This window comes from Eulemur rufifrons, chromosome 9 (genome assembly GCF_041146395.1).
Source record: "Eulemur rufifrons isolate Redbay chromosome 9, OSU_ERuf_1, whole genome shotgun sequence".
In the NCBI taxonomy this organism is placed as follows: Eukaryota; Metazoa; Chordata; class Mammalia; order Primates; family Lemuridae; genus Eulemur; species Eulemur rufifrons.
Window position 1 is genome coordinate 18176273 of NC_090991.1, and position 16108 is coordinate 18192380.

Here is a 16108-nt window from a genome sequence, read left to right on the forward strand (position 1 = left end):
GTGTTTATCCTTCTACAGTTACAACAGGGTGAAGGCTCTTCAAAGCTATATAATGAAGGGAGAATTTTCATTCATAAATGGTATAATCCACCAGCTTTTAAAGAGAATTGGCCCACAGTTCAAAGAAAGCATTTAAAATAAAATATGGATATACTTGGCTTTAATGTTTAGTTTAACTGCCAGCAACCTAAGTAATAATGACAGTCGTGATTACTTTTAAAGTAGGTAACATTTAAAAAACAGTTTTTTCTTTCCAAATATATGGGTTGGAATGTTTACTGTAGACTGAAGCTCTATATAATATAGCAGCCGCTCATGAAATAAGAGGAATTTTTATTTGCTTACACATTGATGACCCAGCTCTGGGAAAGCTCTTATCTCTTATGTCTACCATGAGGAAAAACACAGTAGATCTCCCACTATTCAGAAGTTCTGCCAATATGTATCTGTGTTAGAGGTGAGAAAATGCACACGTGGATTTTGCTGTGTGTGAGCCACTCTAGCAAAAGACAATGGGGGTGGTACAAGGGAAAGAAGTAAAACTGAAACTGGTAACTTGAGATTTTGGAACTACTAAATATAAGTAATCCTGTAATCAATTCGTCTTCAGAGGAATAACTGAGGATTGGCTACTATATATTGTGGAAATACATTTGATAGGTGCATATATCCTATTCTGGCTTAGCATTTTCATTTTTAAGTAGGTTTTTGCTTTCTACTTTGCTACCTCAGTCAAACAGTATATAGAAATATTAACTGTGGGCTGGGTGCAGTGGCTCATGCGTGTAGTACTAGCACACTGGGAGGCTGAGGCGGGAGGATCGCTTGAACTCAGGAGTTTGAGACCAGCCTGAGCAAGAGTGAGACCCGATCTATACTAAAAAAAAAAAAAAAAAGAAAGAAATATTAACTGTGCAAAAATGTAGACAGTCTTCCTAAAAGCCATGCTTCATTCTCATGGAAGCTTCCTGATTTAATATTTTTTCTGATATACACTTCCTTTAATAATGGAACAATCTGAAAAGAAGTCACTTTCTCCATTCTACTTTCTAGTTATAATGTAACTAGAAATTCAGTGTTTCCAAAACATAGGCAAAATATCATGAAAAGAGCATGAGGCAGGACTACAAATTAGTTACTATGGCCATGACTAGTGATATTGCTAGTGAAAACTGGGTACTTTATTTATTTTTTTTTTAAATGAAGGAACGACACTGTAGAAACTGAGTACTTTAACTTTTAGTAAAGTAATGAAAATAAACAACTGTTTCTTCCACAAAAATATGTTGTTCTTAAGCCTGCCCTGACATTCTTATTTCTCTCTGAAATTTAAATAAACTGAAAAGCTACCTTTAGAACACAGTTGCTGTTCACAAGGAGATTCCCTGGCTTAATGTCTCGATGTAAAATGCCAGCTGAATGGAGATATTTCAAACCTGAAATAACAGAGAGATTAATTGCAGATATTTAATTCCTTTTACTCAACCAATGATTTGGGAAAAACCTTAGAAGAAAATAGAGGATTTAAAATTCTTTCCTAAATAACTGCATAATAGACATTATTAAAAACTTGACTTATACCTCAAAAATCTGTAATTTTGCTACAGTAAAATAAAATGTCATCAAAGGTTTGCAGTCTAGAGATAACATCTATAATTCAAAAGATTATATAGGTTTAAGTACAGATAAGCCTCCTAGGCACTGGAGTTAAGACTGACCACACTGATATCCTTAGATTGCTCATCAGCGTGGCTACTAGAATTCTGCTTCTGATACTCTTAACCTGCAACTCTGAACCTGCTCAAACAAAACAGTTCCCATTAACCAACAGGGAGCCTTTCCAAGTTCAGATTTTTCACCAATATGACAAAACTCGGGAACTTGCCCAGGTTTGTCAGTAGTACTCAATACTGAGAGTCAAGAGGGTAATTCACCACTTTTTAAATATTTCTGACATATTAAAAGACTAATGGCTTTAGCACTGCTAAAAGTAGCAGCCTTAGGGTTGAATTTTTTTTGGAATAAAATGTAGCAAATCACATTTTTCACAATTATAGACAGTATCTTCCCCATTTCTCCCTACCACAGAATATCAACAAATTTACTGGATGGAGGTGAACTTTCTAGTTTTAATATTGTTTGGATGTTTTAATCCCTGGGGCAGATGTTTTTCAAACTCTATAAAGAATCTGTTAATTCTATAAATTCTGTGGGAAAAAAGAATTTTACTAGGTAAGAAAGCTGTTTCCCCTTTAAACAATTCTCCATTTGTAATGGCCAAGTTCTGAAGGACACACCTGATGGCCAGAAGAAGCATCAATAACGTTGGCCCCAATCCTTTCTCAGTCAAGTCCATGCTCTTTAATGAGCCAGTCTGAAGTTATTTAGCTGGTTGTTTCTATCGGTCTTTCTCAACTGCTTTGGTTTAAGGGTCATTTTGTTTCTCTAAAGTTGTACTCAGGAATGCCAGCTAACATTCTGAGAGGCCCACCTACCGCTGGCTTACAGGATGGATGTCATTCATAGGTGATACAGTTACTTTTCACTTTAGTCATCTGATGCGACATACTCCTACTCTGTGGAGAACTAAGACTGTTTAGTGGATTTGTGACAAAAAACCCTGCTTATTTACCTCCCTAGATTAACTCACTCAATTACTTAATTTGACAGGGCCTTCTCTTCTATCACTAAAAATAAAAATTATTTGGCCTCCCTTAAAAGCCTCTTATTTAACATCAAATATAGAAATTATAAAATATGCCTTGTTCAAAAGAAAAAAGTGTTTAGGGAAGAAGAAAGCCTTGAAAGGTGAGATTAAAGTCCAAAGGAGAAGTAAAACATTTTATTTATATGGTGACAATGCCTTTTTCTTCATAAAGAAAATCTTACCTCGCAAAATCTGATAAAGAAAAACTTTGACATGATCTGAGCTGAGTGGTTGAGGAGAGACAATAATTTTATGTAGGTCACTCTGCATCAATTCTGTGACAACATATCTTGAAGTTTTAAGTTAAGGAGAGTTCAAAGAATTCAGCCCCCAACTCCTTCAAAGTAGTTACCAAATCTAAAGAATAACATCCATTCTCAAGGCTGGAAAAGTTTAGGGAAAGAAAGCTCCTAGACAGCATTATAAAGGTGGGAATTCCAGCCCTCACGAGATAAAACATTGCTAAAACTAAAAGAATTTATACATTTAAAAGTCAGCAGAAGTAAACAACCAAATAATTTTCTTACAATCAGCATTATAAAAGAGAAAACCAAAGTCAAACATTTTAAATAACAGCCCAGCCACAAAAAGTGTGAGGACCAAATAGTCCCAAGGCCTACTCAGACATGTTACTGGAGTGTCCTATGAGTTCAAATACAAGGGGGTTGGTGATCTCGTTGTAGGCCATCAAGGCACCAATGGAAAAAATCATAAGCTATCCCACAACTGTGACTTAAGTTACTTTCTAAAATATGTTATTCCTAAAAGCATGTAAAATGATAAATTCAAATCCAAGTCTCTCTACAATCTTAACAATTATTTACCTTTGTATACATTTATTAAATCCCTTACTAGGTTTTAAGATTACTATGCTTTGTACTCTTTTGTATCCTCAGAGTTTTGTTCAATCAACACATGGCAAATGATCAAAGGCTGGAGCCTGGGGAGCCATGGAGATGTGGAATTCAGAACTCTTGCAAAGCACATAAGTGTTAGAAACGTTAAGGAATCAAAAGTTTGGGTGAATTTTATGATTTAAATATAACTTTCCTTATGACAATTTCTAATTTAATGTTTCAGCAAAAACAAGTAGGAAAGGGGACAATTTAGGAGTAGGGAGGAGAATTAATAACAATAGCATTTCACATAAACAATTGAAAACTCCCTCGAGATTTTTTTTTACAAATGGCTTTAGGGTACTAAACTATAGGCTTTCCTTCTCCCTCATTAGTTGTTCTTTCTTAGTCTCCTGGTTTTCCTCTTTTCTTCAACCACTTAACGTTGAAATGACCCAAGGTTTTGTCCTCAGTCCTCTTCTCTATCCATACTTACTCTCTTGGGTATTTGGATCCAGTTCTATGCCTTTAAACAACACCCATGCTGATGACTCTCAAATTTGTAATCTCTAATCTTTCCTCAAGTGCAGCCTTGTATATCAAACTGCCTACTTATCATCTCCATTCGATGCCTGATTGATGTTTCAAACTAACATGTCCCAAACTGTATTTTTGCTCTTTTCCACCACTTTTTTAGCTGCAAGCTTTCCCATAGCAAACCTACTTTTCCAGCAAGTTGCTCACACCACAAAACACATCAAGGAGTTATTAATTCTTCTCTTTCTCTCTCACCATGCCTCCAATTCATCATAAAATCCTGTGAGTTCTGCCTTCAAAATTTAGTCAAATTAGGCCACTTCTTATGCCCACTGTTACCATGCTGGCCCAAGACTGCTAGATTTCTAAAACACAGCAACCAGGATAAACTTTTTACCGTTATTATTTTTGTTTTACTTATATATTGAGATTTATTCTATTATATAGAAAATATAATTTTTAAGTTTTTTACACTCTTAGATACTTTAATCTTAGGTTTTATCATCCAGATCCTTCCCAAAGAAATATAATCTACTTCATAATGAAAGTTAGTGAGAAAATGAGATTTGGCATGTACAATTTCCTTATAGGACAGTTTTCAGTGATGTGTTAGAATTATTCTATAAAATGATAAACAGTTAAATTATGATATTCCCAGGGTTATATTTAGTTTTTCCTAATAGTTTTTTTTTTTTTGAGACAGAGTCTCACTCTGTTGCCCGGGCTAGAGTGCTGTGGCATCAGCCTAGCTCACAGCAACCTCAAACTCCTGGGCTCAAGCAATCCTTCTGCCTCAGCCTCCCGAGTAGCTGGGACTACAGGCATGCGCCACCATGCCCGGCTAATTTTTTTCTATATATATTTTAGTTGTTCATATAATTTCTCTCTATTTTTAGTAGAGACGGGGTCTCGCTTTTGATCAGGCTGGTCTCGAACTCCTGAGCTCAAACGATCCACTGGCCTCGGCCTCCCAGAGTGCTAGGATTATAGGAGTGAGCCACCACGCCCGGCCCCTTAATAGTTTTTATTAAACTTTTTTAAATAAAAATTTTCAAACACACAGAAAATTTGAAAGAATTCCTCAGAGACTACACACACACACATATATATATATATATATATATATATACCTACCACCTAGATTCTATACTTAACATTCTGCCGTATTTGCTTTGTCACACATCTATCCATTACTTTTTCCATCCATTAGTTCATCTAAATTGGATGTATTTCACAGAATCATCTTTTAGGATGAAGGCCAAATTATGTCACTTTTCTGCAAAGGCTTTCCGTTTCATTTAAGAGTAAAACCCAAAATCCTTAAAATGGCTTATAAGGTCATAAGTCATCTGGTCTTCTTACTTCTCTAACCTCCTCTTCTATCACTTTCCTCCTGGCTATTCTCTGAACATGCCAGATACACTCCAATCTTAGGTTTTTGTTCTAGCTATTCTCTCTGCATGGACTGCACTTCCTGACATCTATTTGGCTAACTCTTTCAGCTCCTTTGTGGTTTTGCTCAAATCTTATCTTTCAAATGAGGTGTACCTTGACTCTAATACTAGTTATGTGCCACATAATGACTTTTAAGTCAACAGTCGACTGCATGGACAAAGGTGGTCCCGTAAGATTATAATGTAGCTGAAAAATTCCTCTGCCTACTGATGTCTTGATAATCCTGACCCTGTGTAGGCCTGGGCTGATGCATATGTTTATGTCTTAGTTTTCAATAAAAAAGTTTTTAAAAAAATAAAAAAAAATTTAAATAGAAAAAAACTGGCCGGGCGTAGTGGCTCACGCCTGTAATGCTAGCACTCTGGGAGGCCGAGGCAGGTGGATTGCTCAAGGTCAGAAGTTCGAGACCAGCCTGACCAACAGCGAGACCCCGTCTCTACTAAAAATAGAAAGAAATTATCTGGCCAACTAAAATATATATAGAAAAAAAATTAGCTGGGCATGGTGGCACATGCCTGTAGTCCCAGCTGCCCGGGAGGCTGAGGCAGTAGGATTGCTTAAGCCCAGGAGTTTGAGGTTGCTGTGAGCTAGGCTGACGCCACGGCACTCACTATAGCCCGGGCAACAAAGCGAGACTCTGTCTCAAAAAAAAAAAAAAAAATAGAAAAAAACTTATAGAATAAGGACATTAAGAAAATATTTTTGTATAACTGTACGATGTGTTTTAAGGTAAGTGTTATTATAAAAGTTTAAAAATTAAAAGTAAAAAAGTTACAGTAAGCTAATTTATTTAAGAAAAAAAATTTTAAATAAATTTAGTGTATCCTAAGTGTATGGTGTTTATATAGTCCACCGTGGTGTACACCTAGGCCTTCACATTCACTCCCCACACACTCACTGACTCACCCAGAGCAACTTCTAGTCCTGCAAGCTCCATTCATGGGCAAGTGCCCTACACAGATGTACCATTTTTTTTTTTTTTTTGAGACAGAGTCTCACTCTGTTGCCCGAGCTAGAGTGCCATGGTGTCTGCCTAGCTCACAGCAACCTCATACTCCTGGGCTCAAGTGATCCTACTGCCTCAGCCTAGCTGGGACTACAGGCATGAGCCACCATGCCCGGCTAAATTTTTTCTCTCTACATATTTTTTAGCTGTCCAAATCATTTCTTTCTATTTTTAGTAGAGACGGGTCTCGCTCTTGCTCAGGCTGGTCTCGAATTCCTGACCTCGAGCGATCCTTCCACCTCGGCCTCCCAGAGTGCTGGGATTACAGGCGTGAGCCACCATGCCCGGCCCCATTTTTATCTTTTATATCATATTATTGGTATTAAAAAAACTTCATTGTAGAAAATGGGAAATACAAAGAAGCAAAAGAATATAAAAACTATCCAGATTCTACTTTTTTTTTTTTTTGAGACAGCATCTCCCTCTATCACCCAGTCCAGTGGCCTGATCATGGCTCACTGCAGCCTCAAACTCCTGGGCTCAAGTGATCCTCCTGGCTCAGCCTCCCAGGCAGCTGGGACTCCAGGTACAAGCCACCATGCCCACCTAATTTTTTTTATTTTTTGTAGAGATGGGGTCTTGCTCTGTTGCTCAGGCTGGTCTTGAACTCCTGGGCTCAAGCTATCCTCCTGCCTCTGCTTCCCAAAGTGCTAGGATACAGACATGAGCCACTGCACCTGGCCCAGATTCTACCTCTTTGAATTAATTTATAACATTTTGATGAAAATGTGTATGCCTACATATATGCATATTTAAAATAAAACTGGGATTATAATATACATGTGTCTTTGCTGCCTCTTCCCTTAATTTAATAAAATATAAGCATGTAAAAGAAAACAAGCATAGAAACTGTCATTTAATGGTTTAATAAAGCAGGATTTTAATGACTACATAGTGCTCTAATGTGTAGATATATTATAATTCACATACACACACACACACACACACACACATACACACGTATATATATTTTTTGAGACAGAGTCTTACTCTGTTGCCTGGGCTAGAGTACCGTGGTGTCAGCCTAGCTCACAGCAACCTCAAACTCCTGGGCTCAAGCAATTCTTTTGCCTCTGCCTCCCAAGTGGCTGGGACTACAGGCATGCATTACCATGCCTGGCTAATTTTTTCTCTCTATATATATTTTTAGTTGTCCAGCTAATTTCTTTCTATTTTCAGTAGAGATGGGGTCTTGCTCTTGCTCAGGCTGGTCTCAAACTCCTGAGCTCAAATGATCTGCCCGCCTAGGTCTCCCAGAGTGCTAGGATTACAGGTGTGAGCCACCATGCCCGGCCACATATATATATATACATATATATATATATACACACATATATATATATAATAATTCATCATTGTTGAAAATCTAAGGTATTTCTAATTGGTTTTTTTTTTACTATTTTAAATAATCTTGAGATAAACATCCTATACATACAGCTTTATGTGACTCTGATTATTTCCTAATGATAGATTCTTTGAAGTAGAATTATGGTGTCAAAGTAGGATATTATATACAGGTGGCCCCAGGTTACAGATGAAATATGAGATACATTCCTCAGAACATCTTTAGGTTCGATTTATATGTAACTCGGATACCTGATGAACAGTGCAAAAATGGTAATAATAACAATAATGGCGCATGTGCTAATGATAATACAGTGTAATACTATAATAATACCACACCTGTATTGTAATAGTAAGTTATAGAAACTATTGTACTCTTTAATTCAAACAGAATATAAAAACAAAATCACCCGAAAGTTTAGACAGGAGACAGGAGAAATTTCAAAAAAAGAATATTGAAGGTTAACACTCACCTTATGTTGCATAAACACTAGGCTAATAGGAATGTTACACTTATTATGATCTTCTAACCAAATCAATAACAACTATTCCATTTCAATAATTAATCCACTATGGTGTTTAGTAAAAATTGAATGCCTTTCATACGTTCCATTATTCTTACTTTATCCTTATAATTCTTTGACAGTTGAGCAACCGAAGCCTAATGCTTTCCCAAAGAACAATACTGTCTGCCTTGCTCCCAATGTTTATTTCTATAACTGTGTCTACTGTAGAACCTTTCTCTTCACTGCAGGCTCACCTGGACTTGCGGTGGACTTTCACTTTGGAGGCGTGGTCATGGGGGTAAACACAGACTCACAAAATCGAATAAAAAAGTTAAGACAAAAATGATGCTGTGCATAAGTGACCATGTAAAGAATGCGACTGGCCTAGCACAAAGATGCTGCGCCAACTAATCGCTTACGCCATGTGGGCTTGTTTACATGCGCAGAAGCTGGTTCACAACTGACCGCTTATATGTCATGTGGGATAGTTTATATGCACAGAAGCTAGTTGCTAATTTGTTAATTATTTAATTATAAATTATTCTTATGGGAAGCCATGGAGCCTGTTCCTAAGTATGGAATGCTGTAAGTCGGGCCATCCATTACCCAGGGACTGCCTGTATTCTTTTTTTAAAATTTAAAATACTGTGCACTCTTTCCATAGTATTATATTTATTTTTAATATCATTTCAAGTGCTTAAATAGTATTCCATTTTATGTAAGATGTCACGAGTTAAGCAATCCCCTAACACTGTATGTTTAAAATATTATTATAGCTTTAGGGTATTGTTTCATGAGGGACCCTTGATTACATACAGATCCTCCTTCTTTGGTTAATTCATTTCTTCAGAAAAGAGTCCTTTAATCTTCTGTCTTAAGAGGTATAGGCCAGGCTGCCAGGAATCTGTGTGAGTGAGACTAGGAGCCAGAGATACCACAGCTCTCAGCATGCTGCCTCCAGGGAATAAACCTTTAGCCTTCTGGAGGGTAGGGGAAGATGTGAGCATCTTAATACTTCTTAACAGGCTTGCAACCAATACTATGTTTAGGCCCACCTGCATCCCTACTTTCTGAGATACTTGATGCCTCTAATTCCTGAGTGTTTCTCATGTTCTACAGCAAGAACCACCCTGTTTCTGGGTTCTCATTATTGCCACCTTAGGTTTCTGCCTCTTCTAGTCTGAATTTTTAACTTTTTAATGACATTTTAAGGGGACCGCAGGAAGGAGTAGTAGTAAAGATTTGCATTCTATCAACTGTGTTTTCAGGTTGAAACTGTTTATATGTTTACTAATCACACATGGGTGAGCATGAGAGACAGAAAAAGAGGAAAAGCAAGACCAAATTGTTCCCATTGTTTGCTCAATTTCCTACTGGGGTGATAATTTTTATTTGTAAGACTGCTTCACATATTAAGGATATTAACCCTCTTGTATACATTAAAAATTTTTTTCCACTAGGAAATCTTAATCACAGGATACAGACAGGAAAAACCTGCTATTTGCCCCTTTAAGTTTTAATTAGAAGTCCCAATATTCTTGAGTTGTATTGGTTCCAGAAATCTCAAGGGACAAAAACAGAGGAACATTACACAGAAACAAAACAAAACCCAAAACACTTTACAACTGACATCCTTGCATTAAGTGTTCTGCTATGGTTGGAATATTTGGGTCCCCTCCCCCCAATTCATATGTTGAAATGTCCCAAGAAGATGCATTAGGGTCTTTGGGAGGTGATTAGGTCATTAGGGCAGAGCCCTGATGAACATGATTAGTACCTTTGTTCCATTCATAAGAGGCCTAAGGGAGTTCACTGGTCCCTTCCACCATGTTAGGTTATAGTGAAAAGACTATGAACTAGGAAGTGGGCAGTCAGCAGAAACCAGATTTGCTGGTGCCTTGATTTTGGCATTCATAGCCTCCATAACTGTGAGAAATAAATTTCTTCTATAAGCTACCTAGTTTATGGTATTTTGTTATAGCAGCCTGAATGGTCTAAGACAGTTGTCAACTTGAGGTTTTGTTCAGGGGGAAAAAAAATCCTAAGGAAAAAAAGTATAAGGCACTTATCTACATGGATGTCAGTCATATCTGCTGAATTTATTGACAATTTTTTGCTCCTGCCAGGATTGAAAAGTTTTTGCATGGATGTGAAGAGCAGGTTATATTCTATTCTGCCTCATATATCTACAAAATTGGCAGCTAAGTTGTGATGCCAGAATCTTTATTGTTAGTAGTGACAGTTAGTATGGATGCAAGCAACAGAGAGAAAACATCTTAATTTTCAAGTTATCAGGTTGAATTCATAGTGCTGGCACTTGGAAAATCTTGCTTTGACTTATAAAAGGAATAAATTGATACAAAATGCAAAAACAGAGAATAAGTATGAAATAATGTCATATGCTTTCTTCCAACAGTGACTACATTTTCAAAGAAAGGAGAAAAAAGGAAAACATTGTCTGTCTGGAATGAGTACTGTTCTAACCAGATATTTCACAGTTACTCATTTCAGGAAAAAAAAGTCTGACATTTCATTTCAGGTCAGGGTTCACCCTAACCTATTGGTTTTGAACAGACAAACCTGACTATTTTTGACCAACAAAAATAACAGTTTCATATGGTTAACACAAAGTATTACCAGATATCAAAAAACTGAAAAGCCTTTCAAAATGAATATAGAACATGATTTCAAATGGTAAGTCAATTTCTCCACATTACGACCACATATACAAGTGCATTATTTTTCACAAAATATAAACCAGTGGGTATTCCCTCTGCTAAGCACAAATGACTACATCACCATGTCACTATCTTTAGGATCCGTGAACTTGAAAAACCTTTCATTCAACCTTCTATTATAATATTTAAGAAAGGAGACTTTAAAAGAATGCTACTTTCACATCTCTGCTTCTTGAGAAGATGACAGGTTTGGTTAAAAAAGAATAGGTACAGGTTAATTAACTCTAATTATCCAGAACATTCAGGGCAAAATATATAAAGCTCCTATCTTTACCATTTTCTGTTTACCTTTGTGTAGAAATGCTTTCTCTTCCTTTAATATCTTTTAAACATAAAAGACTGAAAAATTTAAACTATAGGATTTTTACAAAGTGATTAAAACAGTCACTTTTCAGAGAATAAGTTTTGTCAAGCTTTAGTTTAGTAAAGTAAATTCTTAGGGGAAATACATTTTTCACTCCATGAATAAAGTTTTTTCTTCACAGAAAACAATGCAAAAACCAGGCCAACCTTTTAAAATTTTCTTTGGAAAATATAATTCCTGAATTTGAAGATTTAAAAATATAGCTGCAAAAATTTAGAAGCAACACACATCACCTTATGATAAGGTTTCTGCTTTGCTCTAGCAGAAATCCTCTGAAGTCTCAATCCCCAGCATAATGTCTCCCAGATGTCTCAACTAGTTGCCATGCCAACTAAAGCAGCTTAAATTAAATGAAGGCCTGAAAAGGCACCTGCATCACTCCAGGTCTGTTGCACATTAAACAAAGCTCTCTTGACAGGGACTCAGAGGTGCCATTAACTTGAACAGCATCTATCTGATTATTGTTTCTGAGTAATTTAATGAGGGTCTCCAAACCAGAGTAAAAACAGGGTGCTCTTTCCCTCTCCTGGTCTTTCTAAATGGGACAGCCTCTCCAACAGCTGGTGCACCCACTGCGTCAACGACTTTGCTATGGCCTTTTAAGTTACCGTTGGGTGAAGATAAACTATAAGACCAAAGTTAAGGCTTTCAGGAGAATATTAGCAGATTAACCATTTCCCCTATTAAAACTTGCCATTAAAAATATGATTGTTAAAAACACACTGTGCATAGTATGCCAACTTCAAGGTAATTTGAATAGCCTGCTATAAAATAAATTGCTGCTGATTGCAGCAATTAGTTAAGTAGTTCCATGAAATATGGATTTCAAATGTACTGATTTGCTTCAGAAAAATGAATGATGCAAATGCACAATTATAAATGTATTGGGGGAGAGGTGGCTCTGATGTCTCAAGTGCCCAAGAGAAATAATAGTGTCTCTGTGTTGTTGCAAAAAGTTATTATTTTTTTTTAATATTAACATTTCAAGCTTCTGGGGCCAGGTGCAGTGGCTCACGACTGTAATCCTAGCACTCTGGGAGGCCGAGGCAGGAGGATCACTTGAGCTCAGGAGTTCAAGACCAGCCTGAGCAACAGCAAGATCCCATCTCTACTAAAAAAAAAACAAAAACAAAAACCAAAAAAACAAAAAAACAGAAATTAGCTGGACAACTAAAAATATATATAGAAAAAATTAGCCGGGCATGGTGGTGCATGCCTGTAGTCTCAGCTACTCAGGAGGCTGAGGCAGGAGGATTGCTTGAGCCCAGGAGTTTGAGGTTGCTATGAGCTAGGCTGATGCCACAGCACTCTAGCCCGGGCAACAGCGTGAGACCCTGTCTCAAAACAACAACAACAACATTTCAAGCTTCTTCACTGCTTTTTCAAGCATTAGTCACTGGAGAACCCTATTTACTAGAAACACAAACTTGGGCAAGAGTTTATCTGATTTACCCAAGGTCACATTCCAGTCAGTAAAAAGCTAAGACTAGCTTAGGTTTCCTGACTCCTAGTCTAGTGCTCTCTCCAACCTACCAAGCTGTTTCTCATAGGAACTTGCCTTTGTAAGTCTACTATTCCAATTTCTTAACCAAATATTACTGTATGCAGATTACTATGGAATAAAAAATAGCTGAGTTACTTTTAATCATGGGTTATGAGGGGAAGAAAACGAGAAAGGACATTAACATTTTTTGAAGCTGCCATGTGCCATTTTATATGTCCTCTCATTTAATTCTCATGATACCTAATTTATGACTACTGTATTTCTATTTAAGAGACAAGCACACCAAGGCTGGGAGGGGTTAAGCTATCTGACATAGAGCTTGAATTCAAACCTAGGTTGTAATGATTCTGAAGTCTGACCCTTTCCATGAAATTATATTGCCTCAATCTGTTTACTATTAAGAGAGAAAACAAAATACATGAAACCGGCATTACTCAAAATGTTGCAAAAACCAGGCTTCAAGCAAAATCAGAAATTCAATATTACATTACATGAAGTAGCTTTTAGAATTGTTCCATTGCCATGTGTTTTCAAATGGGAAGTTATTCTTCATTCCTCAACAAATTCTGAATAGCAGGAGGTACAAGACACCATCCTAGGTAATAGAAATGCAATGGGGTACAAGACAGCCTACTGCCCTCACTGAGTAACTCAACAGCCTAACCAGGGAGACAGACAAACAAGCACCATTGTTTCACTTAAACAATTCACTCAAGATTACACCAGTGTTATGGCTGTTAATCTCATAAAAGCCCTTAAGCACTGTTTTGGAATTGAATACACCACACTTGCCATCAGCCACCATAGAGCCAACAGGAATAAGAGAAACTAAGTAGCACAACCAAGATATATTCTTCTAAAGAGACAGATCTCTAAATTATTAGAATTGCTAAATTCCAATAACCACAGAAATTTACACATGTGAGAAATCATCAAGAAAAAAGCTTTCTTCAGCTCCTACAAATTTCTAATTTAGACGTGCACAATAACTGGTAATTTATCTACACTGTATCTGTACAACACACTCATATACACACCCATTTTGTTTCCTAAAATGGTTCACCTTAAAAAAATTTTTTTGAAACCACATATGAAGTGATAAAAACAAAAGCAATGAACATTTATTGAGTGCTCACTATGTATCAGACATTTCTCTAAGTACTGTATGTGAATTATTAATATTGAAATGAATCCTCATAACACAAGCAGGTTATGCTAAAGAACTAATTTTTCTTTTTGAGTTTTAGTCTTTCTTTTTAGAAGGAACTGAATCCTAAGACATCTGAAGTAACTGCTCAAATCCATGTCAGTATTCTTATTCCTTTCTCCCTAACATGTGAATTTTAGTCTTAGTTGTATCACTGGTAAAACACAACTGTAAATAAGAAATAATCCCACAGTTTGTAGAGGGATTATCTCAGCTTGCTGAAAAGTACTTTTGTGCATAGCTTTTTTTTTTTTTTAAAGAGACAGGGTCTTGCTCTGTTGCCTGGATTAGAGTACAGTGGCATGGTCACTGTTTCCTGTAACCTCAAACTCCGGGGCTCAAGTGATCCTCCTGCCTCAACCTCGCAAGTAGCAAGGAATACAGGCGCACACTGCCACATCCGTCTAATTTTTTTAACATTTTTTGTACAGTCGGTGACTTGCTATGTTGCCCAGGCTGGTTTTGAACTCTCAGTCTAAGTGATCCTTCCGCTTCAGCCCCCCCAAAGCACTCAGGCATGAACCACTGTGCCTAGACAGCTTTTCCTTTAAAAAATTTTTTTTAGGCCAGGCGCGGTGGCTCACGCCTGTAATCCTAGCACTCTGGGAGGCCGAGGCGGGTGGATCGCTCGAGGTCAGGAGTTCGAGACCAGCCTGAGCAAGAGTGAGACCCCGTCTCTACTAAAAATAGAAAGAAATTATATGGACAACTAAAATATATATATACAAAAAAAAAAAAAAAATGAGCCGGGCATGGTGGCACATGCCTGTAGTCCCAGCTACTCGGGAGGCTGAGGCAGTAGGATCGCTTAAGCCCAGGAGTTTGAGGTTGCTGTGAGCTAGACTGACGCCACGGCACTCACTCTAGCCCGGGCAACAGAGTGAGACTCTGTCTCAAAAAAAAAAAAAAAAAAAAAAATTTTTTTTAAATTTCTTTCCTTTTTTTATTAAAAAAAATCTGGATACTAAAATTATAGAAGTCCATCACTATTAATGGGTTATAATTTCAACCTTCATGACATTTTTTAGAATAATGCACACCAGTGTCAACAGCTGAATTGTTAGTGTATAGTGCCCAAATATTAATATAGTAAGCCAGAAATCCTGCTAGACTCCCATAAAGTTTGCTGAGGAAGAAAATGTTTTCATGGAGAAGAAAATTTGAGGTAGGAAAAATCAAAAAATAAAGAATCTTCTGAGGATCAAAGAAATAAGGTAGGAACATATTAAAGATACCAAAAAGGCAGAGAACAAAGCAGGGTGCTTATAATTAAAAACAGATTTGTAAAATTTTTTTCTGATGCAAAAATGATTATAGCAAGAAGATGAGGAAACTAATCTAGAGCCTGGCAGCCAACTACACCTCAATGACATGATTTCCCTGACCTCTTGCTCCAATTAAAACAAATCTGTACTATGTTCAACATTTGTTTAACCCACCTCTATGATGCCGCATCTATTTTAGGAAGTAATTTAAGAACACATGGTAATCAGGCTCATGCCAGAAATCCTGACTATCCCAACTGTCAAAGGTAATTCTGCAGAAAAAGCTACATAATCACCCCAGAAAACAAACGCTGACATCAAATTCTGACCTTCAATTATGAATAAGATGATTGAGTACTTTTCTGTTTTTAGGAAGACATGATTACTCAAGCAGTCTCACAGGCTGCAGGACTGGTGCCAACAGCATCTTGGTTTAACCACCATCATTAGCATCAATAAATACTGACTGGGTATTAAGTGGGTGTAGAGAGCATGCTAACTCAATGACAAGACAGAGAAAAAAGATGGATGAAAGCAAGGCAACAGTCAAGAGGTCAGGAAAAGACTGACATTAACATGTAAAAATCAAGCAGACAGGACAAAAAGGAAGCAAAAAGAGTTTAATAATGTACATGAACA

At 37.0% G+C, this 16108-nt stretch overlaps 1 protein-coding gene across 2 annotated transcripts in view; it reads right to left on the reverse strand.

Moving 5' to 3' along the window:
• NLK (nemo like kinase) overlaps positions 1 to 16108 on the reverse strand; it is a 149458-nt gene that overhangs the window by 31294 nt on the left and 102056 nt on the right. For both annotated transcript variants that reach the window (XR_011234841.1, XM_069480990.1), the window contains exons 4-5: positions 2890 to 2996; positions 1351 to 1436 (exon numbers count right to left, since the gene is read on the reverse strand). Coding sequence is in view for 1 of the 2 variants with exons in the window: in XM_069480990.1 (XP_069337091.1) it covers positions 1351 to 1436; positions 2890 to 2996 (193 nt within the window). In the remaining variant the exon portion in view is untranslated. The remainder of the gene's footprint in view (positions 1 to 1350; positions 1437 to 2889; positions 2997 to 16108) is intronic.